The 18,968-nt window shown below is 39.3% G+C and overlaps 1 protein-coding gene across 1 annotated transcript in view; it reads right to left on the bottom strand.

Annotated features, from left to right (window-relative positions):
- SGCG (sarcoglycan gamma) overlaps positions 1 to 15,578 on the bottom strand; it is a 38,579-nt gene extending 23,001 nt beyond the window's left edge. Inside the window, exons 1-5 of the mRNA XM_055089572.1 lie at positions 15,288 to 15,578; positions 10,455 to 10,573; positions 4,436 to 4,630; positions 3,724 to 3,825; positions 2,088 to 2,175 (exon numbers count right to left, since the gene is read on the bottom strand). Coding sequence (XP_054945547.1) covers positions 2,088 to 2,175; positions 3,724 to 3,825; positions 4,436 to 4,630; positions 10,455 to 10,484 — 415 coding nt within the window. The 5' untranslated portion in view covers positions 10,485 to 10,573; positions 15,288 to 15,578. The remainder of the gene's footprint in view (positions 1 to 2,087; positions 2,176 to 3,723; positions 3,826 to 4,435; positions 4,631 to 10,454; positions 10,574 to 15,287) is intronic.
- Between the last annotated feature and the right edge of the window lie 3,390 nt (positions 15,579 to 18,968).

Raw genomic sequence — 18,968 nt, 5'->3', positions numbered from 1 at the left:
TTATTCATTTAATTAAATGGGATTACTTTGTCTAGTTCGCATAAATCACATTTTAATATCCAGATTGGGTAAATTTAACTTCTTCCAGGAAATGTGGGGCTGGAATGAGCGTGACTGTAGGAAGTCATGTACTGAGAATCATCTTGGATTTGGTGAGTTGAATATTTCCTAGTTCAGGATTCTCAATATAGCAGAGGCTTTCCAACCAAAGGTTTAATAGAAATCACTTATTTTAACTCTACCTCAGGTATGAAACACCTCAGGTATGAAACACTAAGGTTAAAACTCAAAATTTGAGGTTAACAGTTTAAAGTAATTCTGATGGGAAACTTTTTTTCGAAAGTGAATTCCTTGGTGACAAAAACAACACGTTATTTGCAGCAACTAGGACAGTTCCCGGCGTGCCATGATTTAATGAAGTCTGAGCAGAGAGGGAGGGTGGTGGAAACACCCCTGATGGAGAAGCAAGTCCTAAGGTGACTCCTGGTTTGGCTTCTCTACTAACTAGCTGTGTGTTTTTGAGAAAATTAGCTTTTCAATGCTTCCATTATTTCATCCACGAAATTGGAGACAGATTTATGTCATCTTTAACTCCCCTATATATGAAAATCCACACTTAGCAAAAAATTAAATGTGAAAATGACTATTTGTGTTAAATCATTTTCAGAAGAATATAAAATGAATCTTTTACTTTTGGAACTCCTAAAAAATAACTACACACTCTAAATGGTATTAATTACTTGACAGCATATAGAAAGTAGCACACAGGCATTCAATAAATGTTTGTTGAATGAATGACAAAAGACGGGTGAAAATCCCTCAAACATTTAAAAGCTATAGTCAGTTAAAATTTTTTAAGAAATTTAAGAAATGGTAGATACAATTCATAATACAACATAATTTATAAAGAAATATAATTTGGCTTAGACAAGTTTCATGAACACGTATGCTGTGTAAGCTCAGGTTCACCTCTAGATTTATTGAGAATTTCACTGGACTTGGTGATAAAACAAGCTTCTAAGCAAAAGAGAAATGCAATTTATCATTTAGAAAAAGTTATAAGGATTAAATCAGAACACAGACTATGGAACTCATGTATTACTGTAATGAAGAGGAATCATAAAGTTAAGGTATGGCTGTACCTTCCAATGTAACATTATTGTTCTGTAACAACAGCCATTAAAAAAGGGGGACACGGAAAGTTACCTGCCTGTGTTGGTAGTACACTTGTCATCTATTTCCCCATAATCTGAAGAGCCATCCAATTTCTTAGATTTAGCAAATCTATAAAGTGTTGACGGTGTAGAGAAGGTATATTCCTTTCACCAGCTGTTTGCTCTTTTGTTTTTTCTTCCATGGATATTCTTTATTTCTAATCCTTTTGCCCTCTGTGCACCATTCCAAAGGACCTCTCTCCCACGTGACCATATTCTTTGGTCTTAGCTGATCGGATGGGTGTACGTGGCTCAGCCAAGGGTCGTTGGTTGAACAGAGTAATTGGGCCAATTAGAGTACTTTGTTGTGAATTGAGAATTCATGACATTGAAGACCAAGTTGGCTGGTGTTGAGTACGAATAGCCAATCGGAGGAAGAACCAGAGAGTCCTGTAGAGTTAGAACTGGTGCAACCATGATACCAAGTGAAGATCATGGACAGAGATGCATGGAAAGGAGGCGAACGTCGCGGAGAGAAGGCAAGAGGGAAGGGGAGAGAGGGAGAGGGAGGATGACTACTTTGATTCTCTGGCCCTGGTCTTTCTTTTCTTGAGGGCAGCTACTGTGTCTCCTTTCCTCAGTCTCTGTGAGATTATTCTGTATCCTGCAACAGTCATTGTTTCTTGTACTACCTTAAATGGTCCTCTTATTTCTTGGAACCAAAATAACTTCACTTAAAATACTTCAGACTGTCCTCCCACCATCTGAACTACTCTCCGTGGTCCACACAGCATGATATTTAGAAAACTCATACTTTGATTGTTCATAAATAACTTTGAAGTCTCTAGAAGACACAAAACAAACAAAAAAATGGATCCATTCAGCACAACTGGACCACACACATGCAAAGCACTCTTATGAAGCTGGACTCACCCACTTTTAACCTGCCTGTGACTTCTCCTTCTGGGTTGCGTGCATTTACAGTCACATTCTGTGTGGACTGCAGAAGCAGAGATGAGTCCTAAAAACAGATTTACAATGTTAGCCAAATACAGACTATTTAAAATGACTATAACTTTGTATTTGTATATAAATTGAGGATGTATACAAAATAATTTCTCCAATGTCATAGATCCTGTGAACCTATAAATTTGTGGCTAAAACTATTTTTGAAAACTTGGATTATATTGTGTGAAGGGGGTAAATGCATTATTTTTTTCCCCCCACAAAATATAATAACTTCCTGGGTTTACAGAGCCTGGGTGCACTGGTTACAATGGACCAAGTCCGTTCTCAAGGCGAAGATCTGAAACAATCAAGTTTTAATCAGTGTTTCACCTTTTCCAAGGAATTAAAATTTCATTTCTCATAATTTATGTCCAGGACATGATATATTTTTAAAAGGTAAATTAGAGAGCGGTTAGCTCTTTTATAAATAAAGACCATATTACTTATTTTCAAAACGCAAAAGGCTTCTCACAATTTCAAAAGAGCTTTTAAAATCTGTTGGATGTCTACGTTTTTAGAGCTTTTTGTTGACGATACAGTGGCTTTATGAGCACGTAAGTGGGGTCATAGTCTGAGCGGGGGCTTTGTCTCACAGAAGATTGCCGGCTCTTCTATAACAGTTTTCTTCAAAAGGAATGCAGTAGTTTGGCTGCTGGATTCAGGTGGGTTTATGTCACTCAGAGGGAACCAAATATCTTCCAAAGTTGTGGGGTATAATATGATTTTTCAGAAGGAAAGAAGTTTTAGGAGTGCTTTGGAACTCTAGCAGGTCAGAAATTCTCCAACTTGCTCTGTGGATGCAGATGGATTTACCACTGTCTCACCTTTCATCCAATGGTGTGACCTCACTACTTGTTTTTGCTGTGTTTTGAAATAACCAGCATGATAATAAGAGCTAATAATTCACCAACGATTTTTACCATCCAGCCTCTCCTTTTATCTCCACATTTTGAAGGAGGTAGCATTACTCCTCACATACAGATGAGGAAATTGAGCTCAAAGAGATTAAATGACAGCTCTCCCAAAGTAACAGCTAGCAAGTGACAGTTCCATGATGGAACCCAGTTTTCAGGCGCCAACTTCCAGGCTCTTTTTTTTTTTTTTTTTTTTATCATTTTCCCTGAAAGGGAGGACATGGCCCAGGTCAGAGCTGTGAGGCCCACTCCCGGGCCTAGACAAAGTAAGCTGTCCCGGGAACCACTCTGGTGGTCTGAACCAGTGGATGCTCTCCAACACTGTTCTTTTTCTGGCTTCCACCGCAGGGGCTGCAAAGGCTCGTTGCTTTCTCAGCCTGTCCTGCAGGGAGGGAGACCCAAGTGACACAATTCTGGTCAATGAGATGTAAGCAGAAATCTGCTGGGGCGGGGCTGGGGGTTTCCAGGCAAGGTTTTGGGTGTGACCATGGCGGTCACCCGCTGGGGCCCACCCAAGGCACGTGGCCAGGGAAACAGGCAGTGTCGACACACGCACGCCTTTCATCAGAAAAGCAAACTTTCTGTGTTTCACCATTATTAATTTTTCATGAAACACAAATTATTTAAATGTGTCCTCATTTTCTTACCACTCTGGAGTGTATTTCTTTGGCATACAGTGGGAATAAAAACTCCGATTCCCCCTCCAGGCGAAGTCCATCTTCTGTAACATGCAGGTGACCCATCCCTGTCTGTTAAAAAGAGATTTGTTATTGCTTTCTTCTTCACTTCTTTTAGTATCAACTTAAATTATGTATGCATTTTCATAGATTTCCTATCGGCACTTTACTGTATTTCTCTTAAATACTTTATTTAAAACTTGTTTTTATTCAATATTCAGTATTTTATTACGTCTTATGTAAATACAAAGGACTATTTAGGAAATGCATATAAAATTTAAATAATCACTTTATAACAAACACGCAAGAGCCCACCACCATGTCAGAAAAAAAAAATCTTACCATTACTATTTAAAAATTTTTAAAAATTAAGATGCAATAAAATGCACTCTTGAGGCTTTTAGTTCTATGAGTTTTAACATACATATAGATTCGGGTAGCCACCAACACAATCAGAATACAGAACTGCAATGAAAACCAACACGCTACAGTTCGCAGTGAAATTATTTTAAAAAGGTAGAAAAGAAAAGTAAATGTTATATTATTTTTTGCTACTGAAAATTCTGATCCAGACAGGAAACCAACATTAACTGCATGAAAGGAAGCTTCTGTTGATACAATGTGGATGGAGTGACAGCACAAACAAAACAAGAACATGTTTATCCGGAAAAAAGATACTTACTGGGGAAAACCACATCACTTTAAGAATCCAAATTGTAAGAGCAAAATTCACAAGGAGGATGATGAGCAAAAGAAGAACAAATAAGTACAGGCAACGCTTTCTCCAGCCATAAATGCCGATTTTGTAGACAGACTGGTTCTCTGGCCGCTCTATGCGGGTGCCTTCTGTGGTCGTGGTGTATTGTTCACGCACCATCTGCCACCGGGTGGGGGGCAAGGAAGGGAGGGGTAAAGAGAGGGGGGGAGGGGGGAGGAGGGGGGTAGAGGGAGAGAGGGAGAGACACGTGGCCAGAAAGAGAATTTGTTTGTCAATATTGATTGACCATTAGTCCAACAAAATACTTTTTACCCCAATAACAAATTTCCAAAATTAGTGATGTTTAAAATGAGCATTGGCTATTACTTTGAAACATGTCACTGTATTTCAACCACAGTGATAATCTGTCATGCAACATATTAGGATATGACAAATTCATTTGAAATCCAGTGATTATATTTTCAGATTTTAATCAATAAAATCAATACATATACAGCTTTCAAAATTCTGCAAGATTAAACTTGGAATTGAAGCATCAACCTGAAACAATCAAGTTATCACATTCTTAAAAGATTCAGTGGAGGAAAATCAAGCTGGTGCCTAAGAACCTTCTGAAAAAAAAAATCCAATTACTCAATTTGACGCCAAATGATTAAATTGCATCTTCCTTCAGCTACTAAATTATTCAGAATTAAAAAGGCTCTTTTCAAGATACCTACCACACCAACTTTGGCCTATAATAAAGCTCCCGAGTACTGACGTACTTCAAGAAAGATCAAAATGTGTACGTGTACAAATGTTTACAAACATTCACTGTTTTATGTAAATTAGGTTAAGAGTTTTAGTAACAATTTCAACTCTATGAAGAGACTTTTAAAAGCTGCTCAATTTTCCCCTTTACACAAAGAAAAAAAGAACATGGTTTTAACTGTTTAAATTAAGATTAGAAATTATGATGACTTTTCTGATTGTAAATGTAGCAAAATGATGAATCATATAAAATATTCTCCTCTGAGATTTTTTATGCATTTATTTTTAGGAATGATTTGGAGGTCTCCTTATTTAAAATGTTATGGTCAAAATAATTCTTTAAATTTCTTCCCAACCAAACAACAGGCATTTCCCCGTGTTCTAGCTGATTGTATAAAATGGTGCTATTCATCGCTCAGTACTTTCAAACACTCAGGACTGACAATCTGCATTATTCCAAACCTAAGTGGTTAACAATTTCATGAGGGCATTCTTCACTCACTCACCTTTGACCCCTCCAGTCTTTTTTTGGATTAGAAAGTCCATCACCACCCACACAGCCCCACATCAGCTTTGCCTTCAACCTGCATCCCAAATCTGTCTACTTCTCTCCATTGCCATGGCTACCACCCTGGTGCCAGCCACCGCAAACTGTCATCTGCACCACTGCAAGCCTGCTTCCCTTCCTTCCCCTCCGGAAACCCCGCTCTACCCACAAGCAGACATGTGAAATGTAAGTCAGCGCCTGTCACTCTACAGTTTCACACCTTCCCGTGACTTTTCCCCACTGAGAACATCCAACCTCCTCCATCACCTCCCAGACCCTAGGTGAGAGCCTTCGCTCACCTCCTCATCTGCAGTTGTTGGTCTTTTGCTCACAGCGCCCCATCCACTCTTTAACAGCCCAGGTGAACCCTCAGGTCAGGACTCACTCCTGGGCATCCCCTCCACCTGAAACCCTCTGCCAGCTCCCTCCTCAGCTTCAGACCCGCTCACATGACACCTCCTCAAAGAAGTCTTCCCCGACACCCACTCACTCCCAACACAGCACTCTGTTATATTTATTTCAAAGCACTTGTCATCTAAATAATGGTGGCAAAACCACACTTTCTGTAAAAGATAGGTTAAGAGTCTGCGATTCGATTGGGAAGGGTGGCCAGAGAATCTGAAGTGAAAGCAAGTGCCTTATTTTACAGTATTGCTACAGATCGATAAAAACAGCAGTTTTCTAAGTGTGTGTGCATACACATGCACATTCGCGCACACACACGTATGGTTTCCACTTGCTACGTATTTCTATTCCTATCTAGAGCTTCCTATTGCTGGTGTAAAGCTATCACAAACCTAGCTTAACCCAACGTAATTTTATTATTTTATAGTTTTGGAGGTCAGAAGTATGAAAATGGGTCTTCCGGGGCTAAAAATCAAAGTGCGAACAGGGCTGCTTGAGCGGCAGCCACCTGGGTCTGAGTTTCAGCAACAAAGCCACGTTTTATGATTGCCCCCCTTAAGTCTTTTGGTTAACCTGCCATTTACCAGTGTTAGATGTGTTGCGTTGAACAAGGATCTTACTCTAGACAGGCATGATTTAAAATGATGAGGCAGAACACTCAACCCCAGTTTTTTTTTTCTAAAAAGTTGACGTTGTTGTTATTTTAATAAATTATTAGCTTATATTCTAACGGTGACTCATGGTGTCTTCCATTTTTATTTGACACTGTATATTCAATTTTTTCTGGAAGAGACTTTCAGAGGCTATCAGGTTCAGCTAGCTTCCTTCAGAAATGTGTTAAAATTAGCATTGGAAAGGACACCAGTTCTTTATCACTTCGAGGTCAGATAACTGTAAACTATTAGTATTCATGCTGGCAAGAAACTGCTCTGGAACAACGCATTATGCTTTATGATCTACTTATAGACCCTTTACAAAAAATTAATAAGATAATATTTTATGTTAGAACTTAAAAATCTATACTCCAAGGTAAATACTTTTGAGTTTTACTACATCTTGAGCAAAAATTATTTTCATAGGCTCCTTTATTCAAAAAACAATTTATGGGGACTTCCCTGGTGGCTCAGTGGTTAAGAATACACCTGCCAATGCAGGGCACACGGTTTCGAGCCCAGGTCCGGGAAGATCCCACATGCCGCGGAGCAACTAAGCCCATGCGCCACAACTACTGAGCCTGCGCTCTAGAGCCCGCGAGCCACAACTACTGAGCCCGCACGCTTGGAGCCCGTGCTCCGCAACAAGAGAAACCACCGCAATGAGAAGCCCGCGCACCGCGACGAAGAGTAGCCCCCGCTCGCCACAACTGGAGAAAGCCCGCATGCAGCAACGAAGACCCAACACAGCCAAAAATAAATAAATTAATTAACTAAAAAATACCCCACCCTTTTCCCTGTTAACCATCTTTAAAGTATGTTGATGGTATACTTAATTTTGATTAGCTTTAAATGCTTCTCTCTAAATATAGCTATCAATATTTTAATGCATAAGGCTCCAGACACGAAATATTATAGTATGTTTTGCAAAAATATAAGTTTTCATATGCTCTTGAATTCATGGTTACCTATTTATTATTTCAAATAAAACCATCTTAAGGATAGAAATTCTGCCTTCTACATTCTTTGATTCTTGTCATAGTACATAGCATAGTAACTGAATACAGCGTCCACTACATAAATGTTGTTAAATGACCTTGTTAATTTTAACTAACATTTACTGAATGCCTAGTCTGGATAGGCTGTTGCCAGGAGTTTGAGACACGGAAATGATAAATACATGGATGATGTTCAAAAGGAACTAATATAAAAGGATTTTTTAAAAAGGTGGGTTTGAAAAAGAACTAAACAGACTCCTCAGAAATGAGAAGTTCAGTTATATTTTAAATTCCAAAGAATGTGTTGTATAGCTTAAAGTTATGACATAGAAAGACAATTTCCCTATATTTAACAGACTACATAGAGCTGAGAAGAGAATCAGTACATATAGGAAGACAGATCTTAGAAAACACAACGGAGTGAAAAAAGGTATGGGAAACGTGAGGGTAAGTTTAAAGGACATGTCTGAGGAACGAGATGGTCTAAATATGTCTTATTGAAGCTCCAGCACGAGTAACCAGAGAAAACATAGGAAAGACAATGATTAGAGGTAATTGCCAAGAATTTTCTATAACTGAAGATATTTGAGACTGGAAACAGATACTGACTCCTGAGCAGGATAACTTAATTCAAGTCTATTAAATAAAATCATTCTGAGCCTGGAAAACACCAAAGCAAAGAAACTTCATGACAGGTATGGGTCCCAGATTTCAACTTTGTAAACGGAGAGTCGTGCCATGCAGCTGGTGAAATCGCCCCAGGGGAGACATGATCAGGCTGTGGGCTGACCGGCCCCCCCAGCCTCCCGGCCAGCACTTCTTGCTCGGCCACCCAAGGGAGTGGTCCTGAGCCCCTGGGCCTGCACAGTGATTCCAGGAAGGAGGTGAAGAGGACGGAGGAGAACCTCCCTGTGAACCCACTCGGGTGATTACCGGTGACAGAGCCTGCTCTGCACGACCCTGACACCGGTACTCAGCCACTTCCACACCCCACCTCCCATCCTTTCCCCAAACATGACAAAAACCAGGCACTGTTTCCTGGGGCAGGAGCAAAGGACAGGAGCCACCTGACATTTATGCTGTATCTGAACTCCCGTAATTATAGGGCACGTGACGATGGGGCATTGCTGTAATACTACGGATATAAAAATAAGCAAATTCATCAGGAGGCTATAAAATGCTAGACGTGTATGCATCTCTCAAATGTCCTGATACACCTAAACCTGTTTCTATACCTCTTCATCTGCATATACGTGATAAAAATTGAAGAAGAATGTTAAGAAAAAAACGAGAAAGCTATTACCATAGTGGAAGACTTTAACATATTTCTATAGAAACCCTGGACAATACAATTAAAATGTGTTTAAGTGGATGTGTGTAGAGCTCCATCCCTGAAATTGGGAAATGCTTACTTTTTTCAACCATGGGTGTAACCTTTGCAAAATCTGATAAACATTTTCAAGGAAGAATGAAGAAATGCCAAAGGATAAATTTCATACAAATTCTTTGCTCTCGTCGTAATTCAGTCACATTAGAAATGCAATGGATAAAACAAAAATCAGTCTCTGAAGTGTCAGGAGGACCGGGGTTATGCTCACTTCCACACATATGTCTGACAGAGGCTGTTTTCCTGCCGTAAGCTCACTGGCTACTTCTAGCAAAGAGAACCACAGGCAGGGATGGAGGGGATCCCATAGGTGCTGCTTCTCTGGTCATCCCCCTTCTTCAAGGGGGAGTCATCTGAGTGTTAGGGATGGAATTCTATAGCACTGAGTGAGGTCCTGCCGGCCATAGGGCATGCTGACTGGGGCATTACCAAACCTCTTATAGCATCCGTCATGTCCCTTTGAAAACTTCAGGAAAATTATTTTTCAGTTTCAAAATTTGCCTTTCATAGTCATCTGGCTCTATATTCCAGTAGCATCATTTCTTATGACATAACTAGTACCGTCATGTTACATCCTCCATCAGAATGACAAGGCCACTCACATGCAAAGTCAATCATAAGCATGTGACGACATACCACGACCTGCAGGAGTTACATGCACATAACAGGCCAATATGCACTGAACAAATGAATGTGTGAAGAGTGGGGCTTACCTTGCTGGATGTAAAGCACAGCTTTATGCTATGGTATTGAAAAAATGAGACAGTGACAAAAGGACGGACAAATAGACAAAGAAAAGAGCACGCAGAGTCGAGAACAAGCCCATACACAGAAGTGATAAGTAAACGAAAGTGAGAAATGAGAGACATCCAGTATTTATGGGTTGCTCTTCATATACTTTTTTTTTTAACTGACGTGTAGTTGATTTACAAGTATAGTTGAATTTATATATATTTACTATGTATATTCTTTTCAGATTCTTTTCCATTGTAGTTTATTACAAGATATTGAACATATAGTTTGTGCTACACAGTAGGTCTTTGTTGCTTATCTATTTGATATATAGTAGAGTGTATATTTTAATCCCAAACTCCTCATTTATCTCCCACCGCCCCGCCTTTCCCCTTTGGTAGCCATAAGTTATTTTCTATGTCTGTTCTATAAATAAGTTCATCTGTATCATATTTTAGATTCCACATATAAGTGATATTGTATGGTATTTGTCTTTCTCTTTCTGACTTACCTCACTTAGTGTGATCATCTCTAGGTCCATTCATGTTGCTGAAAATGGCATTATTTCATTCTTTTTTACGGCTGAGTAACATTTCACTGCATATGTAGACCACATCTTTATTCATTCATCTGTTGATGGACATTTAGGTTGTTTCCATGTCTCTTATACATGCTTATTAAGTTAAAGCTGACTACGTCAGGCTGGCACTGAGAATCATTGGACGAGTTTACCTCCATTTTCCTTTAAACTTCCAAGAAACAGCTAATCCCCACATTAAATAGCTAATTGTCAAGGTATTTCCTGCCTCACTGTTTGCATCACAACTCACAGCATTCCCAACTGGTGCCAACGTTTAGGAAAACAAAGAGCAGTGGGGAGAAGCTCACCCTGGTAGATGTGGCAAAAGTACATCAACAAGGAAAATTCGACAGCAGATAACAAATGGGGAAACTATTTGCCTTAAAGATGAGACAAGGTTATTACCCTTAAAAATATAAATAATCCAATAAAACTTGAACAAAACAGTGCACATACATTAAAGAAACACAGATGATTAATATACACAGCAAAAGGTTCAGCTTCACCATGAAATGCAAATAAACACAAGTTCCATAAGCAGTTTCCAAAGATTAAGGGAGATTTAAAAACTGGTAGTAGCCAAGATTGGCCGAGTGTGTGAGAAATGCGTATGGAACTCCTCTGCTGTTGAAAGTGAAAACTCACATCACCCCTCTAGAAGGGTGATGCACCAAGAACCTCAAACAAACAGTAATTTCCATTCTAGAAACGTATTCCAAAGAAACCATTAGGAATGAAAATGAAGATTCATGTTTCAGGATATTTATTTTACGTTATGTGTAATGGTGAATAACTGGAAAGTAAATAAATGATAATTTATTAGAGTAATTAGTTCAGAATTAACTGCTTGAAAAGCATGTAATATCCTAGAGAAATGCCAATGATAGAGTGTTGAAGGAAAAAGACTATTGAAAAACTTATGAAAAAATATATGTATACCCATAGAAAATAGATGATAACGAAATTTTAAAATTGTTAACAATAATTTCCCCCTATATTCCACCTTTTTCACTTAAAATTTCATTTCCCAAATATTTTTCTGTATTTTTTCAGATTAAAAATATATATATATATATATATATACACCTTTGGATATATATATATTCCTCTGATAATAGTAAAGTTAATAGTAAATTCACCATACTTGTCCCAACTTTATGACTACATTTAGGATGACCAAATAATTTCAAAAATAGTTCTGCTTCATCTTTTGCTCAAATTGCTCAGCATGGTCACTAAATATAGCAAAGTACACAAATTGTAGTTATCCATTTCATCCAAAGTTACAATGAGTACAATTCTCACAATCATTAATGCCCCTGCTATAAATACACCCGTGCGCGCGCGCGCACACACACACACACACACACACACACACACAGAGATTAAAAGGTCATCAAACCATTCTCTCTTCTTTACAATAGAACTGACTTTTAAAATGAAATGGCAAACTGTCACTTTAAAAAGTTCCTTACAAAATATACCAAATCAACAGAAGAAATGCCCTTTAAGTAGCTAACAGTCCTGAACAGGGAAGAAACCTTTATTTAAATGAAAAAGTAACAAAAGGAAAAAAAACCCACTCATACCCACTGTCACACAAATGTTAGCTCATAAAACTGTGGTTTTAAAAGGCATGTTTGCTTAGTCCAGCTAGAGGCTTACTTTAAAGCAGTGTTAAGTTTATAAAGATGGGCAATTCAAATATATTTTCTTAGTGTTTTATTCTTGGTTTTATTAAAGAAACTCAGAAATCTGAAGCTTTTACCATGTCCTTATATAGTATTTGACTAAAGGGTAATATCAAGGTCCAGAAGTTGAAGTTGGTGGAAATAAGGCCAAAATAAGGATGTTTTGTTCACTGTTTTGCTCACCACATTATAACCAGCACCTACAGTAGTGCCTGGAACTGAGTAGGGGCTCAATTATACGTATTTGTTAAAGACAGGCAGGCAGAATGAAGTATATTCTCATTTACGATGTACTTGTGGAATAGGTCCCCATGTCTAGGTCCAATGTTATGATTGAAAACCGAAATCATTCCATCTTTACCACACTTCATATATGTCTCATACCAACTTTACCAGAAACTCCATAAACTGCTAGGAAAATAACCGGAACCCATAGAACAAAAGGGGAAAATAATAGATTTATACGTTGTTATTTTCCTGGCCCTTTTATTGCCGTAATGATGTGATTGATGCATATGTCATAGTTTATAGGCTGACAGTTCCTGCACTTCACATCTCAGTGACCATCATACTACTTCATTTTCTACTAGGAATGTTAATCCATAAGCACTCTGTATTTCAACAGTGTATTTTAAGGTTCAAGATCACGTAAAGTTCTACCTTGATAAATGAGTTGGATTTGGGAGGAAGATTAGCATCAGAAAAGCACTGTTTCTACCTTTGCTTTTCAACCACACCGTCTTAGGTATTTCCCTTTCGCTATCATATAAACCAGACTGAGTTCCAAAGTCATGCCTTCTTAGCTCTGTGATATGATGATCAATTCTGTCCACCGATCAACAATCAGTTGGTCAACTGATCAACTCAAGTGGCCTATCAGGCTTCTTGACAGTGTGCTTTTTCAGAGATGTTTCACATGTAAAACTCACTGAGAATGTTTAAAATAGAGGTAAAATGGTCACAAAGGTGAGGCTGGGTTTTAGGTACGGTCTCCATGGCAACGACTTCTTCCTGCTGGTTCTCCCTTGGGGTCCGTTTTCCAGACCTCAGCTGAGGCCCTCTGTCAATGTACAGCTCTCCTCTCCTCCCTCCACGCCCCTTATCGGGTCTCCATGGCAACCAGAGTGACCTTCCCCAAGACTAATTCTATCCCAGTGGCTTCAGGACAAAGCACAGATGCCTTGGGCACATGCAGCCCTTGGGAAGCCCATCTCCTTCACCAGCGTGCACAGCACACCAGCTGGACCAAAGTCAAGTGGACTCGGGCACTGTGAGGGGCTTGGGGAGAAGTCTCAAGACCCGTGCAAACCCACAGATCGCTAAACACTCCTGCATCTATTTTCCCATAAAATTCCCCAAGGCACAATAACATGTGAAACAGGAGATGAGCTTGGATTCTGGAATGGCAAGGACAGTGGGTGAGGAATTCTACAAAGCTCATGAGAACACCAGAGAAAGATCTGGTCCCGAAGTGGGTCCAGAGAAGAACAACACTGGATGCTTTTGAGGCTGGGAGGAGAAGGAGGCGGGAAGGACAGAAAGAGGTGGGAGGCAGGTCCTGAGGGTTCCCCACCGGGAAACCACATTCATGGTGGGTGAGCAGGGCTGGGCTCGCTTGAGAAGAAGCCACGGAGAAGACCCTACCCAGGCCCAACAAAATGTGCAAAATTAAACCAAATGGGCACCCATTCATAATTTACAATTATTCTTTGAGTTTCATCGTCAATATAATACCAATCTAGTTTAGTGACTAGAGTGTATATTTTTTCAAAGGACATTATGGAGCAATTTTATTTGCAGCATTTTAGCTGCAAGCTTAGCCAGCATGTTTGGGAAACTTGGATTTGTTAGTCTTTGGAATTTGATATTTAAATATATTGAAATACTACTTTTCCTTTGGCTTTGAAAGAAACCTCAGATAAATTCTAGAACCTCTAAGACTACCACCAACCTGAACCATGAGGCGGTAAGTGGCTCTTTGGATCCAAAATGTTTGCAAGAAAATAAGCAAAAAATAAACACAGTATGTTTTGTAGTTCATTTCGTACCTAGTGAGTTACTCCATCCTGCTGACAAATCTTCCAGCCAGTTGAGCTATTTTTTTCCTCATTATCTTTCTTGATGACTTTCTTTACAAACTTGTCTTCTAAGGGCCCTAATTAACTTAGGATCCACCAGAAACAACAGACACTTTAAACAAGCCGAAGCATAGCACAATTTACCTTGATTCTACTTCTTTTTACTTTTTCATACATATTTTGAGCAACACGTTATTTATTCCAGATTTAGGGAGAGACACATTCTTCCCTTTTTCATCCAAGAAGGGCTGGGTAGCCAAACTTGGTATTTTGCTCTTGTTTTGCTTATTCTCAATGTATCAAACTACCTGGACTTCTGTTCTCATGAATTTTACCCTGTTTTTAAATGTCTGTAACAAAACTATGGACCAAACGTAAATCAAACGTAATTCTGCCACAAAAGTTTAAGAGTAGAATTAGCAGTAGGTGATCTTAAAGATTATCCTTTGTCTCGATTAATTACAGTATAACGATGGAATGCCTGATAATACAGAAATGCTATCATGGTATTCTATTGATACAAATTAAAACTATTAGAAGGACATAATCATGCTAAAAACAGGTAGCATATTAGTTGTCGTAATAACTTGAAAGAAACTTGAAATGAGACGTTAACTACAGTTTGTTGATACTTAATACATAATCATTTTGAGCTAAATTTATTCAACGTTTAAAATTCATTTTCTATTATGATACCTATGAAGGTAAAAAATAATCAAGAAGCAGGGCTTCCCTGGTGGCGCAGTGGTTGCGCGTCCGCCTGCCGATGCAGGGGAACCGGGTTCGCGCCCGGGTCTGGGAGGATCCCACGTGCCGCGGAGCTGCTGGGCCTGCGCTCCGGAGCCTGTGCCCCGCAACGGGAGAGGCCGCGGCAGAGGGAGGCCCGCGTACCACAAAAAAAAAAAAAAAAAAAAAATCAAGAAGCCTCATACCTATTTGGTTTTTAAACTGAACATTATAATTATATAAGATCCAAGTAAAAACCGATTACTTACCTTAGATGTTGTAAAAAGCGCACTGTGAATTAACCGCACCACTCCAGATCCTTCTGAGACAGAGCGTTTCAGGCTGTCCCACGACTCGCTGAGTGAGAGGGGACAGTTCAAGTTCACCAACCAGCCTGGAAGAAAAGGCTCCCCGGCCTGGCCTTGTCTCAAGTTTCATCCCCGGTTGTTAGCAACAGGCGCATCTAATTTTACTTAGTGACACAAACAGCTCAGATACCACACTTAAAATTGTTTGGGCACCAATTCCAGAACACAGCACTAAGTGCGCCAAGATGAAAAAAATTCCCACGAAACCACCAGTTAAACCCTGAATCAGGACAGTCTTACGTAATGGTAACTTTCTAAAATGAACTTTACCTTAAATGAACGGCAAAAACTTCTGGGACAAGTTTCCGGTAGAATCTAATGTTGACAAAAATCTCATAAAAAAAATCACTTCAAATTCACAGGCAACATTTAGAACTTGTAACTTTATTGGTATTAAATGTATACTGTTCTCCTTCAAGTAAACTGCACATTCTCACGTAATAGTCACTCTTTAAAAATCACTTTCCTTAGGCTTCTTTTTAAGTGAAAAAACTTTAACATTTGAGAAAACCTTAAATAATGGTCATCATAATAAACAGAAGGTAAACTCTACATGTTAAAATTATCACAGTTATTTTCTAAGTAAACTAAATTTATATTTTGTTTAACAAATTATGTGAATGTAACAAGGTGATGTTATGTTGTCTTACCTTTATTTAAAAAGAACGATAAGTAGATCATTCAATTTTTATAAGGTGTAAAGAACACAGAACAAATATCATAACTTCAAATAACCTTAATCTTTTATTTTGCATTACTTTTAGAGTCTGAATTAAAACTGACTAAATTATACATTTAAATTCACATTTTAGCACTAAACCTTGATTATGAGAAGCAATGGAATGATAATCCATATAGTTAATTTTTATTTTCTTCTCAGGAGACCTCTTCTCTCATTCTATTCATTGACGCTGTAACTTCTTTTGAAATTTGATGCTTCTTAACACCAACAGCTGCAGGTCTTAAATGAAAAGCTGATACAGCTTCAACTAGTCGTACATTTATTTATAAGACATTTAAAAATCTTCCATGAATTCTTCGCACATTACTATTTTTCTTATTACGGCAATTCGTTTAGACATAAAACCATGGCAAAACTACCAATTCTCAACAAAAATATCTACTATATTTAACAGTGATGTTATGAGATGTACTTTTGTATTACTGTGTGTCTGAAAAGTCAAAATTTGAAACTCCTAACTCAATATTCTGGTTGAAATGTCACACTGAAAGGTTACTCACTGAGGGACCTTTCAACCATCAGTTAACTGGTTTATAGCAATGGACTTTTCCGCACTGGGGGCTGCTTTGTAAGGCCATTAGTCAGTTGTATGTTGGATCTCCATTCACATTCACAGATTCATTTAACACTACTGACGTCTACTTTTGGTCCTGCTGGAGGATGACTTCGAGAAAAAAAAACTTTTGATTTTTTAGCATAGTTGAGATTATTGAAACGAGATCTTCAAAGTTTCCACTGTAGGTCTAGTTCGGGTTTGTAACTCACATACCCGTCTCAACTGTTTTCAACAGAATCACAACATCTTAAAGCTATAAGGGGCCTTAAAGAAAACTAGTCTAACCCTCCACTAGATGTAAAATAGTTTGTTCAAGGTCAGAGCTGCTAAGGGCGTGGAGAGAAGTGACTTTCAGATGAGATAATTCAAGGTTTGGAAAGAACACAGAAGTCTGGCGTAGCTGCCTTGAAGAGTTGGCAGGAAAGTTACTCGTGAGACCTATTAGGCCACGTTCCGGGCCCAGCTGAAGTTGATGAATACACAGTAGTCCCATTTTAAACAGTGCCTGCGGCTTTACACGCTAACTGCAGCTGTGAGCAACTATATGGCAAAACCTCCCCAAATCAGGCCACACTTTCATCGTCTGCCCAGACCCGCTCTTTCGTCCATCCTCCACAAAAACCAGGGGCGACAGATCTGGGAATCTCCCTCGCTAACCAGCCTGCCAGTCCCTAAGCTCCCCAGTGCCTGCGGCCTTGCCTCCCTCTCCACCCATCAGTGCCCCCCTGACTGCGGGACCTGGTCTGTGTGTAGCCGACCTGCTTCCCTGCTTCTAGCCACCGCTGTGCTCACCTTATACCCTTGGGCTGCCAGAGAAACGCCGAGGACAGGTAATTCTGTCCTTATCACCGCCCTGCTTCAAGTCCTTCAGCAAGCCGTCAGGATACGGTACCAGCTTCTGGACAGGCACGCGCACCTTTACGGTGGAGCCCTGCCCATCTCACCTGTCCCCTTCCTTTGGGCTCCATAAGAAACCACAGGCGCCACAGTGCTGTCGGCTGCCCAGCTGTACCTCGGATTAGAGTCACCTCTCATCTCTTACCTTTTCAGAGCCAGCCTTGTATATGGATTTTTAAAAGTATTATAATTGTTTGGATTTACATTGCCATCATTGGTTTACAGACCTGTTCTCTCTACTGGACCATGAACTCCCCGCTCAGCACCCGCCTAGAGTCAACCCTCAATTAGTTGAACTTTGTAGTTACACCAGTCTCTGTTTTTTATGATATCAATTCTATAGTGCACAGTAACGTTAAAGAAAAATAGAGCTAACGTATACAATCAGGATGACATTACAAGAATTATCCAGAAGAGGTCAGTATAACAGCAGTAAGGGATGGCTTTCGGGGCAAATGAAATGTGAAATCAAATTAAATTCTTTTGTAAGTGATAAACTTTAAACCTTTAAAAAATACCATGTGAATTATTTGCACTTTCAATTGAAGCTATATGTCTTCAAAATAGGTTGCCACAGACTTTTCAAGTAAGCAAAATGAAGTGATCAAATGATTCCATACACAACTGAAAACTCAGTTTTCATCTGGAATGTAATTAATGTAATTACCTGGATGATTCTCACCCAGCTTCTCTGATTATTTTTAAATAGGGATGATCCAAGTGTATGCATTTTAACAAAGATAATTCATATTCCCTTCAGAGTTGCCATATCAATAAAAAATGAAACTGATTACTAGACTACTGAAGGTAGGTATTCTATGTTTTTCATGGTACTCTGGGGGAATTTAGAAGTCAATATTTAGCATAAAGGGCTAATTCAGTGTTTCCAGGGAAGACAGAGGGGATAAAACCATCGGGATGCTGGAGAAATAAGAGATTAGAAAAGGAAAGACTAAAAGGAATAGAAAACTTTTAGATTTCAGAAGAGAAAATGGAGCATGACCTGAAATTTCAAAAGTTATCTGATGGTAATGCCTGAAGTGAGTCATAATCATTAAAAAGTATTATTCCATGAACATATAACTTTGCATAATTACAGGGAACAGATCCTGCAGCTGCAGTAAGTATAGAGTTTTTGGGCAGAGAACGCAAGTGTGGCGTGTGCCCATCAGAATGACAGGAAACCCCCTGAGTAATTACCAAGGCAGAACCGGCACACGCCGGAGAGGAAATCCATCAGAAGGGCTTGTGATAAACCCCGACGTCTCCCGCTCCTCCCCGCCATCTCCACATCCACTGGTCTGAGGTCACTACTTACATCTTCCTCCCCATACTTACCTCTGACCTTCAAATAGCTTTATATTGCTATAGCTCGATTTACTAACTC

The sequence above is a fragment of the Physeter macrocephalus genome, chromosome 13, assembly GCF_002837175.3.
Source record: "Physeter macrocephalus isolate SW-GA chromosome 13, ASM283717v5, whole genome shotgun sequence".
NCBI classification, from domain to species: Eukaryota; Metazoa; Chordata; class Mammalia; order Artiodactyla; family Physeteridae; genus Physeter; species Physeter macrocephalus.
This window is presented reverse-complemented; position numbering and strand designations above follow the sequence as displayed.